Here is a 24,466-nt window from a genome sequence, read left to right as displayed (position 1 = left end):
AAGGACCTTTCTTGCTGCTTCTGAGCCAACCACTAAACACTGTTTCTTTTTCCCATTGGAGATTATATTTCGTAGCATATTTTACTGTTTTGGGCGCCGCCAGCACAGATTCAGTACCAGACTTCAAACTCATATCTAAACAAGCACAGCACTGCACTATTTTGCACAAGCTGATGGTGTCATCTGGTGGCACAGCTAGGAACTACCCAGTGCCTTGCACGCGCTTTGTTGCTCATATGCTCCTTTGTTGAATCGGCGTAACTTTGAATACATCAGCTGGCTTTTCCGGCATTTGAGTCCATACAGTACAGCAGTAATACGGCAGTAATTAACGCAATGTCTCATTGTGGATGGAATTGATAGGTGTGCGTCATGTAGCAGCATTTACTATCCATGAAGGAAGATTGGAAAATTTCGGAAGATTTACTCAAAATATCAGGAAAATCAGAAAATTTTGGACGATTTACACAAAATTTCGTATTTTGTGGAAAAATTTAAAAAATCTGAAGATCTTCCGTAAATTCGGAGCACGTGGCAACACTGTTAACGATGACTTAACTTTCTTTCCTGGACACATTGACGGAACCTAACCAAATTATCTGTGGCCTGAAAAACACAGCATGAAATAACGCAATGAGTAGATGTAATTATCTTTAGCGGCGAAGAGACCTCACTTATGGCCACATAAGTTGAAGGAGAAGAGATGACCCGGTACTGCGTCGTTCCGTTCTTACTGCCGGTGTCCTGCAAAGATACTCAAAGCTACAAGTTCCCACATCTAGAGGAGCTTATGTAATAGCAATAGCTGAGACTCACAGCAGGCGTCTCGCTACTGACAAGCACCTCAGCCAGACCTAACGCATTTACAACACATAAACTGGCTACTGGCAAGTATCGGTTCGTGACACGAAACCTGTTCCATTCTGAGTTGTGTTCTGTTCTGAAGCTAATGGTGCCTTGTAACGTCTCTATCTGCAGTGACAGATACTGTACACTTCCAGGGACATCGAACTCGTCGAGACGTATTTGCGTAAGAGCTGGTGTTAAGGAACGAGCCTATTGCGTGCTGCTGAGCTCTCCGTCTGTCTCAGCTGCTAAATTATTCCGCATGTGACCCTTAAGATGTTGTGGGCAGCCGTGGCGTGAAAAGCTGTGGCGGTGGGGCCCACCGAGATGGAGGTGCAGTATATAAGCTCTGGGCGCCGTATCTTTCGTCACTGTGCGTCCACCGTTGAGACAGGAGCCCCGCCATCATGGTCCCACAGGTAAGCGTATCTGTCTGTACTGAAGTCGCCAAACCATATTCATTTTTGAAGTATAGCTCCACACTTAACAATCATGTACAACCGCTCGCTCGACGACAGATCGGTACCCAAAGACTGGAAAGTTGCACAGGTCACACCAATATTCACGAAAGGTAGTAGGATTAATCCACTAAATTACAGACCCGTATCAGGATTTTGGATCACATATTGTGTTCGAACATTATGAAATACCTCGAAAAGAACGGTGTATTGACACACAGTGAACAGGGATCTAGGAAACATCGTTCTTGTGAAACACAACTAGCTCTTTATTCACGCGAAACGTTGAGGGATTTCAAATTGATTCGGTATATCTAGATTTCCAGAAGGTTTTTGACACTGTGGCACACGAGCGGCTTGTAGTGAAATTGTGTGCTTATAGAATATCGTCTCAGCTATGTGACTGGATTCGTGATTTCCTGTCAGAGAGGTCACAGTTCGTACTAATGACGAAAAGTCATCTAGTGATTTCTGACGTTCCCCAAGGTAGTTACATAGACTGTTTCGTGTTCCTTAGCTATATAAGCGATTTAGGAGACATTCTGTGCAGTCGCCTTAGGTTGTTTGCAGATGATGCTATTGTTTATCGATTAGTTAAGTCATCAAAAGATCAAAACAAACTGCAAAACGATTTATAAAAGATACCTGTATCATGCAAAAAAAAAGCAATTGATCCTAAATAACGAAAAGTGTGAGGTCGCCCACACGAGTGCCAAAGGGAATCCGTTAAACTTCGGTTACACGATAAATCAGTCAAAACTGAAGGCCATAAATTCAACTAAATACCTAGGAATTACAGTTACAAACAATTTAGATTGGAAGGAACACATAGAAAATGGTGGGAAGGCTAACCAAAGACTGCGTTTTATTGGCAGAGCACTTAGAAAATGTAACAGATCTACTAAAGAGACTACCTACATTACCGCTTGTCCGTCCTCTTTTAGAATACTACTTCGTGGTGTGGCATCCTTACCATATAGGATTGACGGAGTACATCGAGAAAGTTCAAAGAAGGCCAGCACGTTTGGTATTATCGCGAAATAGGGGAGAGAGCGTCGCTGGAATGATACAATAATTGGGGTGCACATTATTAATATAAAGGCGTCTTTCGTTGCGGTTGGATCTCCTCACGAAATTTCAATCACCAACTCTCTCCTTCGAATGCGAAAATACTTTTTTGATGGCGACCTACAAAACAAAAAACGATCATCATAACAAAATGAGGGAAATCAGAGCTGTCACGGAAAGATACAGGTGTTCGTTTATTCTGCGCGCTGTACAAGACTGGAATATTAGAGGATTATTGTGAAGGTGGTCCGATGAACCATCTGTCAGGCACTTAAATGTGATTTGGACAGTATTCTTGTAGATGTAGATGTATTCACTATTTTCCTAAACCTTTTTTTTTCTAATCAACCGATGACGTGTCAAAAAGTTCTATCACCGCCGTGAAACTGTTTGTATTTCTACCGAGGAAACGCAGGATGTGCGACTCTGAAGTCCGTACATCTAGGTTCGATCACCCACTACACGGTCCCATTTAGGGACAGCAGACAAAAAACGGTTGAAGAATAGTGGTTTTAGGGTGACTGTGGGGAGGGGGGGGGGCGGGGGAGGGGGGGGTAGGAATAGTGCCATGGCAAGGGCCGTGGGAAAAAAGCAAGCCCTGCGACAGTCTGGATGAGTACTACGCCTGCTGCCAACAATGATAGTTCATACATGGTACATGGGTACAAAGACATGTTAGAAGCGGACATGTTACAGTTGTTAATGACCGACTGTATCTCTCGTGCCAGCTTCAGCGTCAGCCTACCTGTAACATGTCAAAGTCGACATCATAGAGCTGATTTTGATCGCAAAATCGGCCGTTCGGTGTTGAATGTCGTGTGGTTCTTGTTTGCGTTTAAGTGTGACAGGCTTCCCTGCCTCTGCTGGTTTGCTGGCTGTATGAGCACGGCTAGCTATGCGAGTCAGATTTGCTGTGATGCAGGGGCTCACAGATATCGCGTTGTCTGAGTGTTCAGTTTAAGCGTGCCATAGATAGGTGAGTGTCCCTAAGAAATAGTGTTTTTGGGCGATTATGCTTCCACTTGCGGTTGTGATCGTAGATTCCCACACTTACAATGAAGCGGTTGTTCTTGGTGTCTCGACTCCCTGAACAGTCGTTTCTTGGAAAACGTGTTTACCGTGGAGCATTGCTTATGACTCGTAGAGGTTTGCGTTGTATGACCGCAGGCAGCGGAGACGTGATGGAGCTGCATAATCCGACAGGCGAAGCGTATGTCACTATTGCTCTAATATAAGTATCAATACTGTCAATTTTGCGACTTTAGGGTTTCCAAACATATCTGGAAAACTAATAGTTTTTAGAGAATAGGGAAAAAATATCAGCAATGAAGTTACTAGAGTTAAAATTATATTGCTGGTGATGAAAGCAAACGGCCACGGAGTTCAACAAGCTCCAACATGGATAAAATAACACCAAAACTATGTGCTAGTACGTTGTATGAATGGTATGATACAGATATCCTGTCATCCTGAATTGTAATCCCATTCTTTAACCTTTATTTTATTTGGGTCATTGCTTCTTAGATATACAAATGGAACAGTAGGGGCGAAAGATTGGGGTGATAATGGCATTGAAACAGTGGATGACACGCGTAAAGCTGAAATACTAAACACCTTTTTCCAAAGCTGTTTCACAGAGGAAGACCGCACTGCAGTTCCTTCTCTAAATCCTCGCACAAACGAAAAAATGGCTGACATCGAAATAAGTGTCCAAGGAATAGAAAAGTAACTGAAATCATTCAACAGAGGAAGGTCCACTGGACTTGACGGGATACCAATTCGATTCTACACCGAGTACGCGACAGAACTTGCCCCCCTTCCAACACCCGCGTACCGCAAGTCTCTAGAGGAACAGAAGGTTCCAAATGATTGGAAAAGAGAACAGGTAGTTCCAGTTTTCAAGAAGGGTCGTCGAGCAGATGTGCAAAACTATAGGCCTATACCTCTGACATCGATCTGTTGTAGAATTTTAGAACAGGTGTTTTGCTCGCGTATCATGTCATTTCTGGAAACCAAGAATCTATTCTATAGGAATCTACATGGATTCCGGAAACAGCGATGGTGTGAGACCCAACTCGCTTTATTTGTTCATGAGACCCAGAAAATATTAGATAACAGACTCCCAGGTAGACACCATTTTCCTTGACTTCCGGAAGGCATTCGATACAGTTCCGCACTGTCGCCTGATAAACAAAGTAAGAGCCTACGGAATATCAGACCATCTGTGTGGCTGGATTGAAGAGTTTTTAGCAAACAGAACACAGCATGTTGTTCTCAATGGAGAGATGTCTACAGACGTTAAAGTAACCTCTGCCGTGCTACGGGGGAGTGTTATGGGCCCATTGCTTTTCACAATATATATAAATGACCTAGCAGATAGTGTCGGAAATTCCATGCGGCTTTTCGCGGATGATGCTGTAGTATAAAGAGAAGTTGCAGCATTAGAAAATTGCAGCGAAATGCAGGAAGATCTGCAGCGGATAGGCACATGGTGCAGGGAGTGGCAACTGACCCTTAACATAGACAAATGTAATGTATTGCGCATACACAGAAAGAAGGATCCTTTATTGTATGATTATATGATAGCAGAACAAAGACTGGTAGCAGTTGTTTCTGTAAAATATCTGGGAGTATGCGTGCGGAACGATTTGAAGTGTAATGATCATATAAAATTAATTGTTGGCAAGTCGGGTGCCAGGTTGAGATTCATTGGGAGGGTCCTTAGAAAATGTAGTCCATCAACAAAGGAGGTGGCTTACAAAACACTCGTTCGACTTATACTTGAGTATTGCTCATCAGTGTGGGATTCGTACCAGGTCCGGTTGACAGAGGAGATAGAGAAGATCCAAAGAAGAGCGGCCCGTTTCAACACAGGGTTATTTGGTAAGCGTGATAGCGTTACGTAGATGTTTAACAAACTCAAGTGGCAGACTCTGCATGAGAGGCGCTCTGCATCGCGGTGTAGCTTGCTGCCCAGCTTTCGAGAGGGTGCGTTTCTGAATGAGGTATCGAATGTATTGCTTCCCCCTACTTATGCCTCCCGAGGAGATCACGAATGTAAAATTAGAGATTCGAGCGCTCACGGAGGCTCTCCGGCAGTCGTTCTTCCCGCGAACCATACGTGACTGGAACAAGAAAGGGAGGTAATGACAGTGGCACGTAAAGTGCCCTCCGCCACACACCGTTGGGTAGCTTGCGGAGTATAATGTAGACGTAGATGTAGATGTAGACTGCATCCCTGTTTTACAACCTTTCCAATCCGAGCATTTCGTTTTTATTATTCCCTCTTGGCTTTTGCACATACAATATATCACCCGTATTTCCCCCTAGCTTACTCCTAATTTTCTCAGAATTTCAAAGATCTTGCGTCGTTTCACATTCTCGAACGCTTTTTCTAGGTCGACAAATCCTATGAGCGTATCTTGATTTTTCTTCAGTCTTGCTTCCATTGTCAAACGGAAAGCCGGAAGTGCCTCTTTGGTGCCTTAACCTTTCCTAAAGCCAAAGTGATCGTCGTCTAATAGATACTCAGTTTTCTTTTCCGTCCTTCTGCACATTATTCTTGCCAGCAGCTTGGATGCATGGGGTGTTAAGCTCATTGTAAAATAGTTTTCGCACCTATCTGCCAGTGTGTGAGTGGTCTTTATACGTTGACGTCGCACATAGGCAGTGGTCACATCAACGTGATTAGATTGTGTAAATTTGGTGGTTTTGCATTACTCCACTACACTAACGACGAGGAGACGCCAAGTGTCAGAAACTGAATTAACAGAAAATCGCTTAGTGGAAGAGGGATCAAAATAAGCGAACACGTGTCTTGGCTTATCCGTAGATACTCTATCGTTTCTGAGAAAACGACGGTCAAAGTTTTCGAGATCCTTGATATGCCTTCTAGCAAGCAAGTAGCTCAGCCGAACAGGTGGCACAGTGGCTAGCGTCGCGGCTTCACACTTTCGTGCTCCGTGTTCGAAGCCCGATTATTATTATTTCTTTTCATTTTTGTTTTTCATTTACCTACCCATGTCGATAGAAGAATAATACACAAATGTTTTCCAATCTCCACTGAAATAGCGTTGCCCTTATTCGTCTGCCATTTGTATGATGAATGAATTAAAAAGAATACAGACAGCAAATGAATGGAAAGTTTATTTGAAATTATTTTCGGTGGAATTCCTGTGGTGTATCTTGATTGATAATCAATAGCAAGCGTCAGTTTTCGGTAAAGTGATCCGTTATGCGTGTTTCGCCGCTGATATTGACAATGAGTGAAATCTTCGGCAGTGTTAACGCCATTTCTTTGCCGAGTAAGATCCGTACGAAGAAATGTCGTTGTGGGAAATCTACCTTCTCGTGATGCTCGTATTATTCGGAATTTTTGTGTTTCGAACGTTTTTAAGATCGGTGCTATCGAAGGGAATGAACCAAATCATCCTGAAGAATAAACATAAGAATAAAATATAAGAATTAAGAACTGATTTTAAAAAGAAATATAAGAACACGAAAATTTAAAAAGATTTTAACCCCTGAAAATACAGTAACACATATATTACATAATGAATGGATAACAATTATTGTGAAACTCAGCTGTAATTTTACAAACAATACGAGTATAACACCCTTGTATCCCATAACGTGGTAAGAAACCTTCTACAACATGAGTAGAAAAATGAAAAAGAAAAAGAAAATTAATAATAACGATAATCGGTTCCCAAACACAGGACGCGAAAGTTAAACATCGTCATGTTAGCCACCAGTTGGGCTGCGCCTGTCGAGCGCTAAAAGGACATCTAAATTATCAAGAAAAATTTGACTGTCATTTTCTCAGAAACGATGGAATATCTACGGATAAGCCGAGACATGTGTTCGCGTATTATGACTTCTCTTCCACTGAGCGAAGTTTCTGGGAAATCGGGTTATGGCAACTTGCCGTGTTTTCCTCATAAGACACCAGTTCTTATCGTCGCTAGGAGGGAATTGACATCACGAATTCCGTTTATCCTGCCCTTAAACCCGTAAGAGTACGAGGGGGTGAAGATCTCTTCTGAACAGCTCGTTGCAAGGCATCTCAGATATGCTCAATAATGTTCACGTCTGGGGAGTTTGGTGGGCAGCGGAAGTGTTTAAGCTCAGAAGCGTGTTCCTGAAGCCATTCTGTAGCAATTCTGGACGTATGGGTTGTGACATCGTCCTGTTGGAATTGCCAGAGTCCTTCGGAAAGCACAATAGACACGAATGGATGCAAGTGATCAGACAGGATGCTTACGTACACGTCACCTGTCAGAGTCGTATCTAAACGTATCAGAGGTATCACATCACTCCAAATGCACCTGCCCCACACCATTAAAGAGCCTCCACCAGATTGGACAGTCCCCTGCTGACATGCAGGGTCCATGGATTCATGAGGCTGTCTCCATACCCATACACGTCCATCCGCTCGATAAAATTGAAATGAGACTCGTCCGACCAGGTAACATATCTCCAGTCATCAACAGTCCAATGTCGATGTTGACGGGCTCAGGCGTGGCGTAAAGTCTTGTGTCGTGTAGTGATCAAAGATACAAGTATGGGACTTCAACTCCGACCGCCCATATCGATGATGTTTCGTTGAATGGTTCTCACGCTGACACTTGTTGGTGGCCCAGAATTGAAATCTGAAGCAATTTACGCAGGGTTGCACTTCTGTACCTTTGAACGATTCTTTCAGGACATTTTTCCGGCCCCAGCGATGTTGGAGATTTGATGTTTCAGCGGATCCCTGATATTCACGGTACACTCGTGAAATGGTCGTACGGGGAAATCCCTACATCATCGCTAACTCGGAGATGCTGTATTCCACCTCTTGTGGGCCCACTATAAAATCACGTTCAAACTCACTTAAATCTTGATAACCTGCCGTTGTAGCAACAGCAACCGATCTAACAACTGCCCCAGAAACTTGTTTTCTTATATAGGTGTTGCCAAGCGCAGCGCCATATTCTGCCTGTGCATATATCTCTGTATTTGGATACGCATGCCTATACCATTTTCTTTGACACTTCAGTGTCATGTTGTTGTTGTCCTGGTCTTCAGTTCAGAGACTGGTTTGGTGCAGCTGTCCATGCTACTCTATCCTGCGCAAGCTTCTTCATCTCCCAGTACCCACTGCAGCCTACACCCTTCTGAAACTGCTTAGAGTATAATTCATCTCTTGGTCTCCCTCTACGATTTTTACTCTCCATGCTGCCCTTCATTACTAAATTGGTGATCCCTTGATGCCTCAGAACATGTCCTACCAACCGATCCCTTCTTCTAGTCAAGTTGTGCCACAAATTCCTCTTCTCCCCACTTCTGTTCAGTACCTCGTCATTAGTTACGTAATCTACCCATCTAATCTTCACCATTCTTCTGTAGCATCACATTTCGAAAGCTTCTATTCTCTCCTTGTCAAAACTATTTGTCATCCATGTTTCACTTCCATATATGGCTACACTTCATACAAACAGTTTCAGAAAAGGCTTCCTGACACTTAAATCTGTACTCGATGTTAACAAATTTATTTTTTTCAAAAACGCTTTCCTTGCCATAGCCAGTCTACGTTTTATATCCTCTCTACTTTGACCACCATCAGTTATTTTGCTTCCCAATTGGCAAAACCCATTTAGTACTTTAACTGCCCCATTTCCTAATCTAATTCGCTCAGCATCATCTAATTTAATTCGACTACATTCCATTACCATCGTTTTGCTTTTGTTGATGTTCATTTTATATCCTCCTTTCAAGACACTGTCCATTCCGTTCAACTGCCCTTCCAGACCCTTTGCTATTCCATCGGCAAACCTCAGTTTTTATTTCTTCTCCATGGACTTAAGTTCCTGTTCAAAATTTTTCTTTCCTTTACTGCGTGCTCAACACACAGATTGAATAATATGGGGGATAGGCTACAACCTTGTCTCACGCCCTTCCCATCCACTACTTCCCTTTCATGGCCCTCGACTCTTATACCTGCCACCTGTTTTCTGTACAAATTGTAATTAGCCTGTCGCTCCCTGTATTTGATCCCTGCCACTTTCAGAATGTGAAAGAGAGTATTTCAGACAACATTGTCAAAAGCTTTCTCTAAGTCTACAAATGCTAGAAAAGTAGGTTTACCTTTCCTTAATCTATCTTCTAAGATAATTCGCAGGCTCAGTATTACCTCACGTGTTCCAGCATTTCTACGGAATCCAAACTGATCTTCCTCGAGGTCGGCTTCTACCAGTTTTTCCATTCGTCTCTAAGGAATTCGTGTTAGTATTTTGCAGCTGTGACTTATTAAATTGACAGTTCGGTAATTTTCACACCTGTCCACGCCTGCTTTCTTTGGGATTTGATTATTATATTCTTCTTGAAGCCTGAGGGTATTTCGCCAGTCTCATATATCTTGCTCACCAGATGGTAGAGTTTTGTTAGGGCTGACTCTCCCAAGACTATCAGTAATTCTAATGGAAAATGTTGTCTACTCCCGAGGCCTTGTTTCGACTTACGTCTTGCAGTGCACTATCAGTGCACAAGTATCTTATCTCCCATTTCGTCTTCATCAACGTCCTCTTCCGTTTCCATAATATTGCCATCAAGTAAATCGCTCTTGTATAGACCCTCTATACATTCCTTCCACTTTTCTGCCTTCCCTTCTTTGCTTGGCACTGATTTTCCTTCTGAGCTCTTGATATTCATGCAAGTGGTTCTCTTTTCTCCAAAGGTCACTGTAATTTTCCTGTAGGCAGTATCTATCTTACCCCTAATAATATATGCCTCTGCATCCTTACATTTGTCCTCTAGCCATCCCTGCTTAGCCATTTTGCACTTACTATCTATCTAATTTTTGAGATGTTTGTGTTCCTTTTTGCCCTCTTCATTTACTGCAATTTCATATTTTCTCCTTTTATGAATTAAATTCAGTATATTTTCTGTTAGCCAAGTATTTTTACTAGCCCTCGTCTTTTTACCTACTTGATCCTCTGCTGCCTTCAATATTTCATCTTTCAAAGCTTCCCATTCCTCTTCTTCTACTGTACTTCTTTCCCCAGTTCTTGTCAATCGTTCCCTAATGCTCTCTCTGAAGCTCTCTATTGCCTCTGGTTCTTTCAGTTTATCCAAGTCCCATCTCATCAAATTCCTACCTTTTTGCAGTTTCTTCAGTTTTAATCTACAGTTCATAACCAGTAGATTGTGGTCAGTGTCCACACCTGTCTCTGGAAATGTCCTACAATTTAAAACCTGGTTCCTAAATCTCAGTCTAACCATTATATAATGTACCTGAAACCTTCCAGTGTCTGTAGGCCTCTTGCACGTAAACAATCTTCTTTCATGATTCTTAAAGCAAGTGTTAACTATGATTAAGTTAGTCTCTGTGCAAAACTCTACCAGGCGGCTTCATCTTTCATTCCTTACTCCTTTCTATATTCACCTACTACTTTTCGTTCTCTTTCGTTTACTTCTACCGAATTCCTATTCCCCACGAGTATAAAATTTTCGTCTTCCTTCTCTATCTGAATAATTTCTTTTATCCCATCACACATTTCTTCAGTCTCTGCGGAGCTAGTGGGCATAGAAAATTTTGCTACTGTGATAGGCGTAGGCTTCGTGTCTATCTTGGTTACAATAATGCGTTCACTATGCTGTTCATAGTAGCTTACCCACCCTCCTATTTCTTTTATTCGTTATTAAACCTACTCCTATTTGCTTTTGTATTTATAACCCTATATTCACCTGAGGAAAAGCCTTGTTGGTCCTGCCACCGAACTTCACTAGTTAACTTCACCATTTAACCTATCCATTTCCCTTTTTAAATTTTCTAACCTACCTGCTCGATTAAGAGATCTGACATTCTACACTCCGATCCCTAGAATGCCAGTTTTGTTTCTCCTGATAACGACGTCCTCCTGAGTAGTCCCCGACCGAAGATCTGAATGGGGACTTTTTCACCTCTGGAATATTTTACCCAAGAGGACGCCATAATCATTTAACCATACAGCAAAGCTGCATGTCCTTGGAGAAAATTACGGCTGTAGTTTCCCCTTGCTTTCAGCCGTACACAATACCGTCACATTAAGGCCGTTTTGATTAATGTTATAAGGCCAGAGAAGTCAATCATCCAGACTATAACCCTTGCAACTACTGAAAGGCTTCTGCCCCTCTTCAGGAACCACAGGTTTGTCTGGCCTCTCAACAGATATCATTCCGCTGTGGTTGCACCTACGGTACGGCTATCTGTATCGCTGAGGCATGCAAGCCTCTCCGCCAACGGTAAGGTTCATGGTTCATGGGGGTCCGCCCCAGTAGCTGAGTGGTCAGCGTGACGGATTGCCGTCCTCTGGGCCCGGGTTCGATTCCCGGCTGGGTCGGAGATTTTCTCCGCTCAGGGACTGGGTGTTGTGTTGTGTTCATCATCATTTCATCCCCATCCGGCGTGCAGGTCGCCCAATGTGGCGCCGACTGTAATAAGACCTGCGATATGGCGGCCGGACCTGCCCCGCGAGGGGCCTCCCGGCCAATGACGCCAAACGCTCATTTCCATTTTCCATGGTTCATGGGGGATTTTCAGTGTAATATGCCTTCAAAAGCTTTCATAGCTGATTACCGTCTCTCCTATGTAACAATATATTCGATTTATAGGTGGACTACACGAGGCAGCTCAGAAGGTCCCTGAGAGGTGTGCGGAAAGGTCCGGATAAAAGAGTCCTTCCGTTCCCTCTTCTCCGAACTGTGAATGCCCTTGGTCTGTGTTACCGGCCGTCCTAAAAATATTTCCATACCATTACACTTCATTTTCAGCCAGGTAGTGTTTCGTTGTTGGCCGTTTGGACCTTGTATCTTGTTTTTCTTCTTTTAATACACAACACAAACGTCAAGAGGAAAATTGCAAAGGAATGTGTATGCAGATGTAACACACCTATTGCAAGGAAGAACAGGAAGAATAAATCTTACCATTGGTGATGTTTTACCTGAGTAAAGAGAAACGTGTACGTGAAGAAGAAGCAGCTATTGATATAAACGAATGAAAAATTTGTTGGCCGTGTTCTGACAGTATCAGTATGCTTAAGTAGTGTGACGATTAATATGTTTCTTTAGCCTTATCAGGTGTGTCACAATTACAATGTTTCCATAGCTGCATTTACGAAAAATTTTTCAGAGCAGAATACACCATTGTGCTCAGGGGCACGTCACAATACACATCCGACTGACTGCTGTACTCGTGACGCACGCATTCTTCTCAGCAGTAAACAACACTTTCAGTCCAATCCATGTAAATAACCCTGTCTATATTTTAAACATCCATTACAAAAAATGGTCTTGGTGGTATGGTGACAGAGTATGGAACCAAGGCTGTAAGATTCGATCGTCTATTAATATTAGGGTATGTAACTGCTTGAAAGGAATAAGTTTCCTTCGTCAACTGTTATTCATTTCCACTGCATTCATTTTTTGCACACTACGTTTGGTCTGTGTAACCACTCTCACGTAAAATGTTTAACCAGTTACGTATACGTGTTTTGGGCTGAAGTCATTTTCATTTGCGGCCTATGGTCGGCCATGCTCGAAACCTGTAGCCGAGGTATTGTGTGCAGTATAAGCAGTAGCACAGAGCCACGCCTTTTACTATTCAAAATTTATAAATTGTAAATGGTGTGGCTGGGTGCTACTGTTTATATTGCCCACAATACCATGGCTACAATTTTCAAGCACGGCCAACAAAATACTTACCATGAAAATGACTGTAACCCAAAACGCGTGTAATTAACTGGTTAAAAATTTTGTTTAAGAATTGTTACAGAGCCGAAATGTCGCAGTACCTGAAATAAAAATGAAATAGAAATTAGTACCAACCGATGAAGTAACGTTATTGCTCTCAAGAAGTTTATCGTGGCTGTGGAGCCTGTTGCAACTAAATTACTTTTACAATGAAATGAACACCTTTTATTTTTTTAATCTCATTTTTTTCACTTTTGTTTGTTGTATCTGCTCGGGGCGGACGTCTCAAGACACCCGTTTCAGTTCGTCGCTGATCCATTAACTCAGTTCTTTTTATTACAGAGGGCAGCTAACCCTCTCACAGAACACGCTGAGCTACCGTGCCGGCACTCTTAGCTGCTTACAGGCGTTGACATACGTCAACGGGGACAGATGAAATGTGTGTCCCGACCGGGACTCGAACCCCGGATCTCCTGCTTATATGGCAGACGCTCTATCCATCTGAGCCACCGAGGACACAGAGGATTGTGCGACTGCAGGGATTTATCTCTGGCACGACTCCCGCGAAACCCACATTCTCAACGTATTGTCCCGCACCACATTCGTAGTTCCCCCGCCCATTATACTCATTACTCGCGGCGCGTTGCCGATTCCCGTAAGAGTTCGGGCACTGTTTGTGCATTCGCACAGAGGAAGAAGGTGGTCAAGTGGCCGTTGAGCCTTAACTATTATGGTATCTGTTCTTTCGGACAAGCAGGAGATCCTGGGTTCGAGTCCCGGTCAGGGCACACATTTTCATCTGTCCCCGTTGACGTATGTCAACGCCTGTAAGCAGCTAAGGGTGTTCATTTCGTTGTAATTTCATTCTAACGAGCTGCATGGTCACCGATGGTATCTGTTCTTTCGGACATGTCCGAAAGAACAGATACCATCTTAGTACATATAAATTACTTTTATCGGCGTCATATCACTTCTTTCATTTCTGGAGATATCTGATAACGCGGAAAATGCCGAGTTCCACCGTGGTTCAGGGTCCACGTTAAACTGCGGGTCCCTCTACAGCTGACTGACTGCAAACCAAGCTTTGGGTTGGTGACAGCGTCATCTATAGATAAATCATTCATGAACAGCTGTGTTTAGCAGCAAGGCGGACGGACTAAACATATATAACGTGATATTCCTTTAAACGAGAGAGGTAAGAATTGGTAGTGTGTGTGAACTGTTGACGAACCACCCTCTTTCTCTGCAGGTGTTAGTTTTGTTGGCCGCCGCGGCTGTGGCGCACGCCGGCTACCTGTCAGCGCCTGCCCTCGCCACGACCTACGCTGCCCCCTCGATCGCCGCCGCCCCGCTGGCATTCGCCGCCCCCGCCATTCGCGCGGCGCCAGTGGTCATCGCCGCTGCCGCCCCCGCCGTGGTCGCTGCGGAGTACGACCCGCACCCAGAGTACAGCTTCAGCTACAGCGTGAACGACGCCACCACTGGAGACTCCAAGGCCCAGCACGAGGCCCGCAGTGGTGACGTCGTCCAGGGCAGCTACAGCCTGGCCGAACCAGACGGCTCCATCCGCACCGTCGACTACTCCGCCGATCCCGTCAACGGCTTCAACGCCGTGGTGCACAAGGAAGCCGGCGCCCACCCTGCTGTCGCTGCTGCCGCCCCCGCCGTCGTAGCCGCCCCCTCGCTGGCCTACGGTGCCGGCCTGGGGTACGGCTACGCCAGGGCTGCCTACGCCGCCCCCGCCATCGCCGCCGCCCCTGTAGCTGCACCCGCACTGGCGTACAGCGGCTACGGGTACGGCCGTCTGGCATACGGCAAAGCCCTTCTGGGATGAGTGCTTCTTCGCATGCACCAAAGTCATTCCCTTGTCACTCATTAACCTTAACCATTCGCGTTGGCATCCTGATATAAGTCTTGTACAAAAAGTGCTTGTGGTTAATGTATTTCTAATTTTTGTACATAAATAAAGACCTTGTAACCATTACGTTTCCTGTTTCATCCCCGTTGTCTGATAGTTGATGTTCGGCTGTCAGTGGTACAAGCATCTCGCTCTCCAGCCAACAGGTTTAAAATACATAGAATCGAAATGATATAATGTAACCGGTGAGATATATACTTCAGTTTTTTTAAAAATTATGTTAAGATTATAATTTTTATTTATAGTAATTGCACGCTAAGTGTATTTTGTTTTGTATTTTACACGTATTTACATATCTATATACCAGGGTGTATTGAAAAATAATGCCACTGAATTTTTTATGTAAAAACTCTTAAATCCTCTTAAATAAATCAAGCGTCAATAACATTCTACATCTTTATCCTCAATGTTAACGTACTTACCTCTAGAGGGCTGCAAGTTGTAGCGTGGCAGTCGCTTAACGTATCTATGTCGGCGCGTGAGAAGAAGCCTGTTGTAATCGAGATTCTGACTGCGGGCAACGTACCTCCAGCTGAAATCCATAGAAGAATGAAAGCTGTGTACGAATGACTATATCGACTTTGGTAATGTGTGTCGTTGGGTTGTTCGTGCTTGTAATGAAAGAAGCGACGCTACTAACTCAACGTGTGTGTCAGAGCTGGGACTGCACGATCCCGTACGGCAATCGGCGAGAATCGTCGGAATCGGGTTGATGACACCATCAGAGGAGATCATCGGATAACGCAGACACAGTTCTAAGGTAAGTGTGGCATATCACAAGAGCCAGTACAGGCAATCATTGCAGAACTACGTTACAGAAAACTGGTCATGAAAGGTGAGTTCATCATTTTGACCTCGAAAATAAGATAGTTGGATGGTATGCCGTCACAAATGATGACCAATGCCAAAAATGTTAAATAACATACCATCAGCAGTGAAAGTCGTGCTCAGAGTGTTCTGGGATATTCAGAGTGTGTTGCATTTTGAATTCATGCCGAAAGACACAACTATAAACTCTGCACGGTAGTGCGAGACCCTCAGAAAGCGGAAAGTACATATTCGAAGAGCTCGACCACACATGCAGCACCCTGTCCCCCACCATGAAGAGGCCAGACCACTCACGAACGGTGCGAAATCTGCAAAGCCTTGCGTTGATTGTCGTTGGTCATCCTCCCTGCAGTCCAGGCTTGGCTTCGTCTTAAAGAACACCTTCGAGGACTGCTCTTTGCTAGTGATGAACCGGCGCAAGCAAAGATGAAGTTGTGACTCCGGCAACGGTATCAACAAACTGGACTCTCGTTGAGAGAAACATGTTTGTCACCAGGGAGAATATGTTAAGAAATAAATATGTGATAAAAAGAATAAAGATGTAGAATGTTAATAAAGTATATTTTATTTGAAACCACTCATTTTTCACATGACAGACTGAGCTTTTACTTTTCAGGACACCCTCATACGCTAAAACATAAATAGATGACGAACAAATGAGGAGATCTTAACGAGAAGTATTGCACATTCATTGAAAGTTGAAGAACGTGCAATGAGAAGTGTAATTAGAAGATGGAAGGTTAGACGTTCCTTAGGGTCGTGGGTTGTGGGTATAAGTAAAGAGATAATCAATTGAAGACATAAAGTGTGAAAATGAGTCCATTATCGTATTTTGACACTTTATTTTACAGATCCAAAAAAAATGGCCCTGAGCACTATGGGACTTAACATCTATGCTCATCAGTCCCCTAGAACTTAGAACTACTTAACCTAAGTAACCTAAGGACAGCACACAACACCCAGCCATCACGAGGCAGAGAAAATCCCTGACCCCGCCGGGAATCGAACCCGGGAACCCGGGCGTGGGAAGCGAGAACGCTACCGCACGACCACGAGATGCGGGCTTTACAGTTCCGTCTTGTGTGATCAAGACGGACCTTTAAAATAAAGTAAGTAAACGGGGTAGCTGACTTGCACTCGTGGAGATGAGTGCACTGCATACAGAGGGTGAATGGTAGAAAGTGTTTGACGAACGAGGTAAGTCCTGTGTCCGGCTTTGCGCTGGACCAATACCGCGAAGGCAGCCTCCGACTGCTGCACCCACTCCAGTCTCTTCTTCGGACTATGGTTGCTGGCAGATTACTGCGTCCACTCCAGTTCCTTGCTCGGACTGTGGTTGGTGGCATATCGGTTTCAGATGAACTTGCCGAAATATGAAACATCTTGGGGTAAAATACCGACAAAACAGTTGTGCCGTTTAACAAAAGTGGCGTGTCGGTAGCGTCTGTTCACAGAGACGCGGGCAAATTCATATTTTACAATGCAAAGTTAATATAATGACTGACCAATTCGAATTCTGTTGTTGGACATTCGTATAGCAACAGGCCGTTGCAGTCTGTTCATGATCGTGAAGCTGATCCTGAAGTGCTCTTTTTCCTGATGAAGCTTAGCTGGCAGGAGAATCTTTGATGAACTGAAAATCTTCGCAGGAGCCTCTGCATAATGTCAGGAAAAGAGTTTGATGTGCAATTAGTGCAATATGAATTATTGCACTATATTTTTCCACCTAATCGTAACTGCTGATATACACTCCTGGAAATTGAAATAAGAACACCGTGAATTCATTGTCCCAGGAAGGGGAAACTTTATTGACACATTCCTGGGATCAGATACATCACATGATCACACTGACAGAACCACAGGCACATAGACACAGGCAACAGAGCATGCACAATGTCGGCACTAGTACAGTGTATATCCACCTTTCGCAGCAATGCAGGCTGCTATTCTCCCATGGAGACGATCGTAGAGATGCTGGATGTAGTCCTGTGGAACGGCTTGCCATGCCATTTCCACCTGGCGCCTCAGTTGGACCAGCGTTCGTGCTGGACGTGCAGACCGCGTGAGACGACGCTTCATCCAGTCCCAAACATGCTCAATGGGGGACAGATCCGGAGATCTTGCTGGCCAGGGTAGTTGACTTACACCTTCTAGAGCACGTTGGGTGGCACGGGATACATGCGGACGTGCATTGTCCTGTTGGAACAGCAAGTTCCCTTGCCGGTCTAGGAATGGTAGAACGATGGGTTCGATGACGGTTTGGATGTACCGTGCACTATTCAGTATCCCCTCGACGATCACCAGTTGTGTACGGCCAGTGTAGGACATCGCTCCCCACACGATGCCGGGTGTTGGCCCTGTGTGCCTCGGTCGTATGCAGTCCTGATTGTGGCGCTCACCTGCACGGCGCCAAACACGCATACGACCATCATTGGCACCAAGGCAGAAGCGACTCTCATCGCTGAAGACGACGCGTCTCCATTCGTCCCTCCATTCACGCCTGTCGCGACACCACTGGAGGCGGGCTGCACGATGTTGGGGCGTGAGCGGAAGACGCCCTAACGGTGTGCGGGACCGTAGCCCAGCTTCATGGAGACGGTTGCGAATGGTCCTCGCCGATACCCCAGGAGCAACAGTGTCTCTAATTTGCTGGGAAGTGGCGGTGCGGTCCCCTACGGCACTGCGTAGGATCCTACGGTCTTGGCGTGCATCCGTGTGTCGCTGCGGTCCGGTCCCAGGTCGACGGGCACGTGCACCTTCCGCCGACCACTGGCGACAACATCGATGTACTGTGGAGACCTCACGCCCCACGCGTTGAGCAATTCGGCGGTACGTCCACCCGGCCTCCCGCATGCCCACTATACGCCCTCGCTCAAAGTCCGTCAACTGCACATACGGTTCACGTCCACGCTGTCGCGGCATGCTACCAGTGTTAAAGACTGCGATGGAGCTCCGTATGCCACGGCAAACTGGCTGACACTGACGGCGGCGGTGCACAAATGCTGCGCAGCTAGCGCCATTCGACGGCCAACACCGCGGTTCCTGGTGTGTCCGCTGTGCCGTGCGTGTGATCATTGCTTGTACAGCCCTCTCGCAGTGTCCGGAGCAAGTATGGTGGGTCTGACACACCGGTGTCAATGTGTTCTTTTTTCCATTTCCAGGAGTGTATATCTTCATGCATGTGAACACTGCTTGTATCAAAAGTAACGTCGGTTTTGTAATATCTTATTAAAGTCTTGCTACTGTATGTCGTTTATTAATTTTCATCAGCACGAGTTTGTACAATTAAACAATTTATTCATTCTGTGCTAGGTATTGTCGTAATTATTTTAAAAACTATTGCTTTTGTATTCTCTTTTATAACGTTATTTCTTTTACGGTATGTACAATTTGCTCTACTTAAAATACTTAAATGAATGTTGCACTGATGTACCTGGTATTAGTACTTCAGTTACGTATTTCATACGGTTTAGCGTTTATCACGCTACTAGTGCTCAGAAAATGGCTTGCGCTAAGTTACTTTTACTTGGCATCGTAACTAGTTGCCACATGTTTAATTCAGTGTTTGTTCTTACAGTGAGCTCTACCTGTGGAGTAATTCTCGCTGTTTTTCATGGAGGGCTAAATTTATGATTTATGCTGTCTGGCTCGAGCGTTTTAGCTCGTAATGTTTGCTTACAATTTCAACATGGTGTAGGTTATTCTGTTATCACTTTTATTCTGCGTGCTTCAGTTCACTGTTGTGGTTATTTTAGATGTTTATTTTGTATTGTTTAATACCATTACATTTGACTTCATTCCTCCTAAAGAAGATGCCGCTAATGGTATTGAAACCTGGTCAAGAATTGTTACAATAAGCTTTATGCAGCTGAGTGGCTGAGTACATCATTTATTGAAAGTTTATCTACGGTTGCTGCTGTCAGCTTAAAATTGACTGACAGAAAGGATAAATACCATGGCAGCTTTCTATGTCTGTACATGTCGGTATAAGTGCAGCAATGTAACAGGATTGGAAATTGGAAGGAAAACAAGTGGACTCGTGTTTGTGGGCAGATTATATTGTATCAAGGTGTTCAGTGTGAGCAAGAATGGGTGGGGATTTGATAAGATGATAAAAAGATTCATGTAGGGAAGGGTAGGCTGATGTAGACAGCCAGATGGTGTTATCCCTCCACGTTCTCGATGTTTATGTTTGTGTCCCGAGAGAATGAGAAATATGTTGCAGAAAATTGATTACATATGGCTAGTTAATAGTCTGCCTGTACTCCGTTGGCGGGGCACTACCAATCGCGACTCCCATCTTTAACTAGTGAAAGCTTTGTGTTAGTTCAGAAAATGTGATCGGATAACATAACTGATGGCTCACGCTAGTAAACGAATGTGAGCTTGCGGCCCAGTCTGGTTGACTTCTTCGACTTGTTTCATTTAACCATCGTACCATATAGTTATCTCAGAGTTACAGACTTCATCATCATGTTCCAGAAGCTGCCTGTAACTATCTGTGGATCAGACCCAGAGGCTGCCAGAAATGTAGCAGGTGAGTTAGTTTGTCCAGCAGTCTATTTTACCTTAACAGTACCCACAGACAAAAAACTGAACTCATCTGTAGCACACCATGAAAATACATGACGAACAGTAGTGTCAGTATCTGTTAAACCGCTAGCAGTGCTTCCTAATATTCATATCCCACAACTGCACAGTCACACAGCAGCATAAAATGAATTCCTCAAGTGTCATACAAACCGCAACTGCCAGCTATTGATGATACGAGGGTTGGAACTTAAATAGGGGCAACTATTTATTCACAACCGATGCAAAAGAGTTACATGTTTGCACCTGTTACTGTTCTTCAAAGTAGTCACCAGCGTTGTGTAGAACCCGTTGCCAGCGATGTGGAAGGCGTAGTATACCGTTAGCAGAACTTGTTCTGTTGATGGTGCGAATGGAGCAGTCTACTGCCTGTTGAATCTATGGGACAGTTCTGAAGCGAATGCCACGAAGTGGTTCCTTCACCTTTGGAATCAAATCAAAGTCACAAGGACTTAAGTCCGGGGAGTATGGTGGATGGTTCAGTACTTCCCAGTCCCATCGACCGAACGGAGCAGCCACAGCTTGCGCTGTATGCGCCCGCGCATTGTCGTGCAAAATGATGGGTGGGTTGCGCGGAAAGTGTCCCCGCTTCTTCCGGAAAGGTGGTCGCAGGTAATGCTCCAAAATGAACAGTAATACTGTGCATTGACGGTCTGCCGTGGAGAAACGTAATGCGTTAGGGTAACACCATCACAGTCGTACACTAGAATCACCACAACTTTCACCATACTGGGGCCCTGACGCACTTTCGACTTTCGTGGCGACCCATAATGACGCCATTCGTTGTATTGGCGTTTCAGTTTTGGCTCGTACGATGTGGCCCATGTCTTATCAAGTGTTACGATAAGGCGTAGGAAATGGCGTCGATCACTGTCTACTAACGCGACAACAGCATGCATTCTTCTTCAGAGACGCTAGGACGACCTGCCAGATGCATTTCTGCCACAGTTTGCCGACCTTCGTTGAAGGCTTTTACCCAACGTGCCACTCTTGTGTACGGCAATGCCGATTTCCCGCGCGCCTCTTGAAGATCTTAATTTTTTTTTAAGTCTTATGGGACTTCACTGCTAAGGTCATCAGTCCCTAAGCTTACACACTACTTAACCTAAATCATCCCAAGGACAAATACACACACCCATGCCCAAGGGAGGACTCGAACCTACGCCGGGACCAACCGCACAGTCCGTTACTGCAGCGCCCTATGCCGCTCAGCTAATCCCGCGTGGCGAAGATCTTGATGACACTGTCGTGATTTACGACCTCTGGCACATTCAGTCTTGATCCAACTCCGTTTTTCCTGTTTCGAAAACATAGTGGCACCGTTACGTTAGACCGCTCGCTCACAAGTGACTGTTTTTTCCTCGACTGTGCGCACACCGGTGACGTGGGATTGGCGAGCCCATTTGCTCGGAGGTAAGGTAGGTATGTCAACAACGTGTGCTGTCAGTGACAATAGTAGATTCCATTGCATAGTGTCTCCACAGCAGTGTTGCCACCATTTACGTTCCAACCTACGTAACTGCCACATTGTTGTTGTTGTTGTGGTCTTCAGTCCTGAGACTCGTTTGATGCAGCTCTCCATGCTACTCTATCCTGTGCAAGCTTTTTCATCTCCCAGTACCTACTGCAACCTACATCCTTCTGAATCTGCATAGCGTATTCATCTCTTGGTCTCCCTCTACGATTTTTGCCCTCCACGCTGCCCTCCAATACTAAATTGGTGATCCCTTGATGCCTCAGAACATGTCCTACCAACCGATCCCTTCTTCTGGTCAAGTTGTGCCACAAACTTCTCTTCTCCCCAATCCTATTCAATACTTCCTCATTAGTTATGTGATCTACCCATCTAATCTTCAGCATTCTTCTGTAGCACCACATTTCGAAAGCTTCTATTCTCTTCTTGTCCAAACTATTTATCGTCCATGTTTCACTTCCATACATGGCTACACTCCATACGAATACTTTCAGAAATGACTTCCTGACACTTAAATCAATACTGGATGTTAACAAATTTCTCTTCTTCAGAAACGCTTTCCTTGCCATTGCCAGCCTACATTTTATATCCTCTCTACTTCGACCATCATCAGTTATTTTGCTCCCCAAATAGCAAAACTCCTTTACTACTTTAAGTGCCTCATATCCTAATCTAATTCTCTCAGTATCACCCGACTTAATTAGACTATATTTCATTATCCTTGTTTTGCTTTTGTTGATGTTCATCTTATATCCTCCTTTCAAGACACTGTCCATTCCATTCAACTGCTCTTCCAAGTCCTTTGCTGTCTCTGACAGAATTACAATGTCATCGGCGAACCTCAAAGTTTTTATTTCTTCTCCATGAATTTTAATACCTACTCCGAATTTTTCTTTTGTTTCCTTTACTGCTTGCTCAATATACAGATTGAACAACATCGGGGAGAGGCTACAACCCTGTCTTACTCCCTTCCCAACCACTGCTTCCCTTTCATGTCCCTCGACTCTTATAACTGCCATCTGGTTTCTGTACAAATTGTAAATAGCCTTTCGCTCCCTGTATTTTACCCCTGCCACCTTTAGAATTTGAAAGAGAGTATTCCGGTCAACATTGTCAAAAGCTTTCTCTAAGTCTTCAAATGCTAGAAACGTAGGTTTGCCTTTCCTTAATCTTTCTTCTAAGATAAGTCGTAAGGTCAGTATTGCCTCACGTGTTCCAGTGTTTCTACGGAATCCAAACTGATCTTCCCCGAGGTTGGCTTCTACTAGTTTTTCCATTCGTCTGTAAAGAATTCGTGTTAGTATTTTGCTGCTGTGACTTATTAAACTGATAGTTCGGTAATTGTCACATCTGTCAACACCTGCTTTCTTTGGGATTGGAATTATTATATTCTTCTTGAAGTCTGAGGGTATTTCGCCTGTTTCATACATCTTGCTCACCAGATGGTAGAGTTTTGTCAGGACTGGCTCTCCCAAGGCCGACAGTAGTTCCAATGGAATGTTGTCTACTCCGGGGGCCTTGTTTCGACTCAGGTCTTTCAGTGCTCTGTCAAACTCTTCACGCAGTATCATATCTCCCATTTCATCTTCATCTACATCCTCTTCCATTTCCATAATATTCTCCTCAAGTACATCGCCCTTGTATAGACCCTCTATATACTCCTTCCACCTTTCTGCTTTCCCTTCCTTGCTTAGAACTGGGTTTCCATCTGAGCTCTTGATATTCATACAGGTCGTTCTCTTATCTCCGAAGGTCTCTGCCACATAGACTTTGGGAATTCGCAAAAATCGAGGAAACATTCCTGGAAGATAGGTGATAAAGTAGTCTGGGAGCATTTCGTTATTTACGGTCACATGATATGATGATTGGTCTACCTCAAATTTATAAAAATATTTCATGATCTTCTGCATATTATAACAACGTTCGAGGAAGTAAATCTTCTACTACTACAGTTGAGTTATTTATTTATTTTATCTATCATAACCGTCTTTGACGCTAAATGATAATCACAGTATAACATGTCCTCTGCAGTAGATGTTTTGCGTTGGTGAACCACATACGACCCGCTTATGTTATATATGAGTAATGACTGTGCAAGTTAAAGAAAAACCTCTACTGCAATTGCGAAGATGGGTTGTATACATTGCTGCTGAATGCCATGCCAGAGGTTTCAACGTCCCTGTGCAATACAGCACTAAAAATATTAATAAGAACTATCTCAGCTATATTGATGCACATTTGTTATGTCACAATTGGTTTCGTCAAAAAGAACACCATGAAATTTCTCTGTTAACAGTCTTCGTAAGAAATCCTTACAGACTTGTGCCAATAATATGACTTAACAAGTCTAGTTATCTAACGAAAGATAAGCAGACTTCTTAAGTCACAATAGTGACACAATTCTGTGAGCATTTCTCGTGAAGACTGTTGGCAGTGAAGTTTAATTATGTTCTTTCGAACAACTTTTGCGTCTATGGAGTAATAAAAAGCAGCAGATATTAAGCCATATCTCCGCTTATGTATACACCAAAATTGTGAATATTTACTGACTTTAATGTACACTTTTAACATCCA

At 44.1% G+C, this 24,466-nt stretch overlaps 1 protein-coding gene and 1 non-coding gene across 2 annotated transcripts; one reads left to right on the top strand and one right to left on the bottom strand.

Moving 5' to 3' along the window:
- The first annotated feature begins 1,225 nt into the window (after nt 1-1,225).
- LOC124594014 (cuticle protein 21-like) lies at nt 1,226-14,916 on the top strand. Its single transcript, XM_047132366.1, has 2 exons — nt 1,226-1,265; nt 14,332-14,916. The coding sequence occupies exons 1-2, from the start codon at nt 1,254-1,256 to the stop codon at nt 14,914-14,916; spliced, it is 597 nt and encodes a 198-aa protein (XP_046988322.1). The 5' UTR covers nt 1,226-1,253.
- Trnai-uau lies at nt 13,525-13,599 on the bottom strand. The gene has a single exon. It is a non-coding gene; the product is annotated as a tRNA-Ile (tRNA).
- Nucleotides 14,917-24,466: the final 9,550 nt, after the last annotated feature.

Source organism: Schistocerca americana, chromosome 2 (genome assembly GCF_021461395.2).
Source record: "Schistocerca americana isolate TAMUIC-IGC-003095 chromosome 2, iqSchAmer2.1, whole genome shotgun sequence".
NCBI lineage: Eukaryota > Metazoa > Arthropoda > Insecta > Orthoptera > Acrididae > Schistocerca > Schistocerca americana.
The sequence above is the reverse complement of the archived record's forward strand: the minus strand, read 5'-3'. Positions and strand labels throughout refer to the sequence as shown.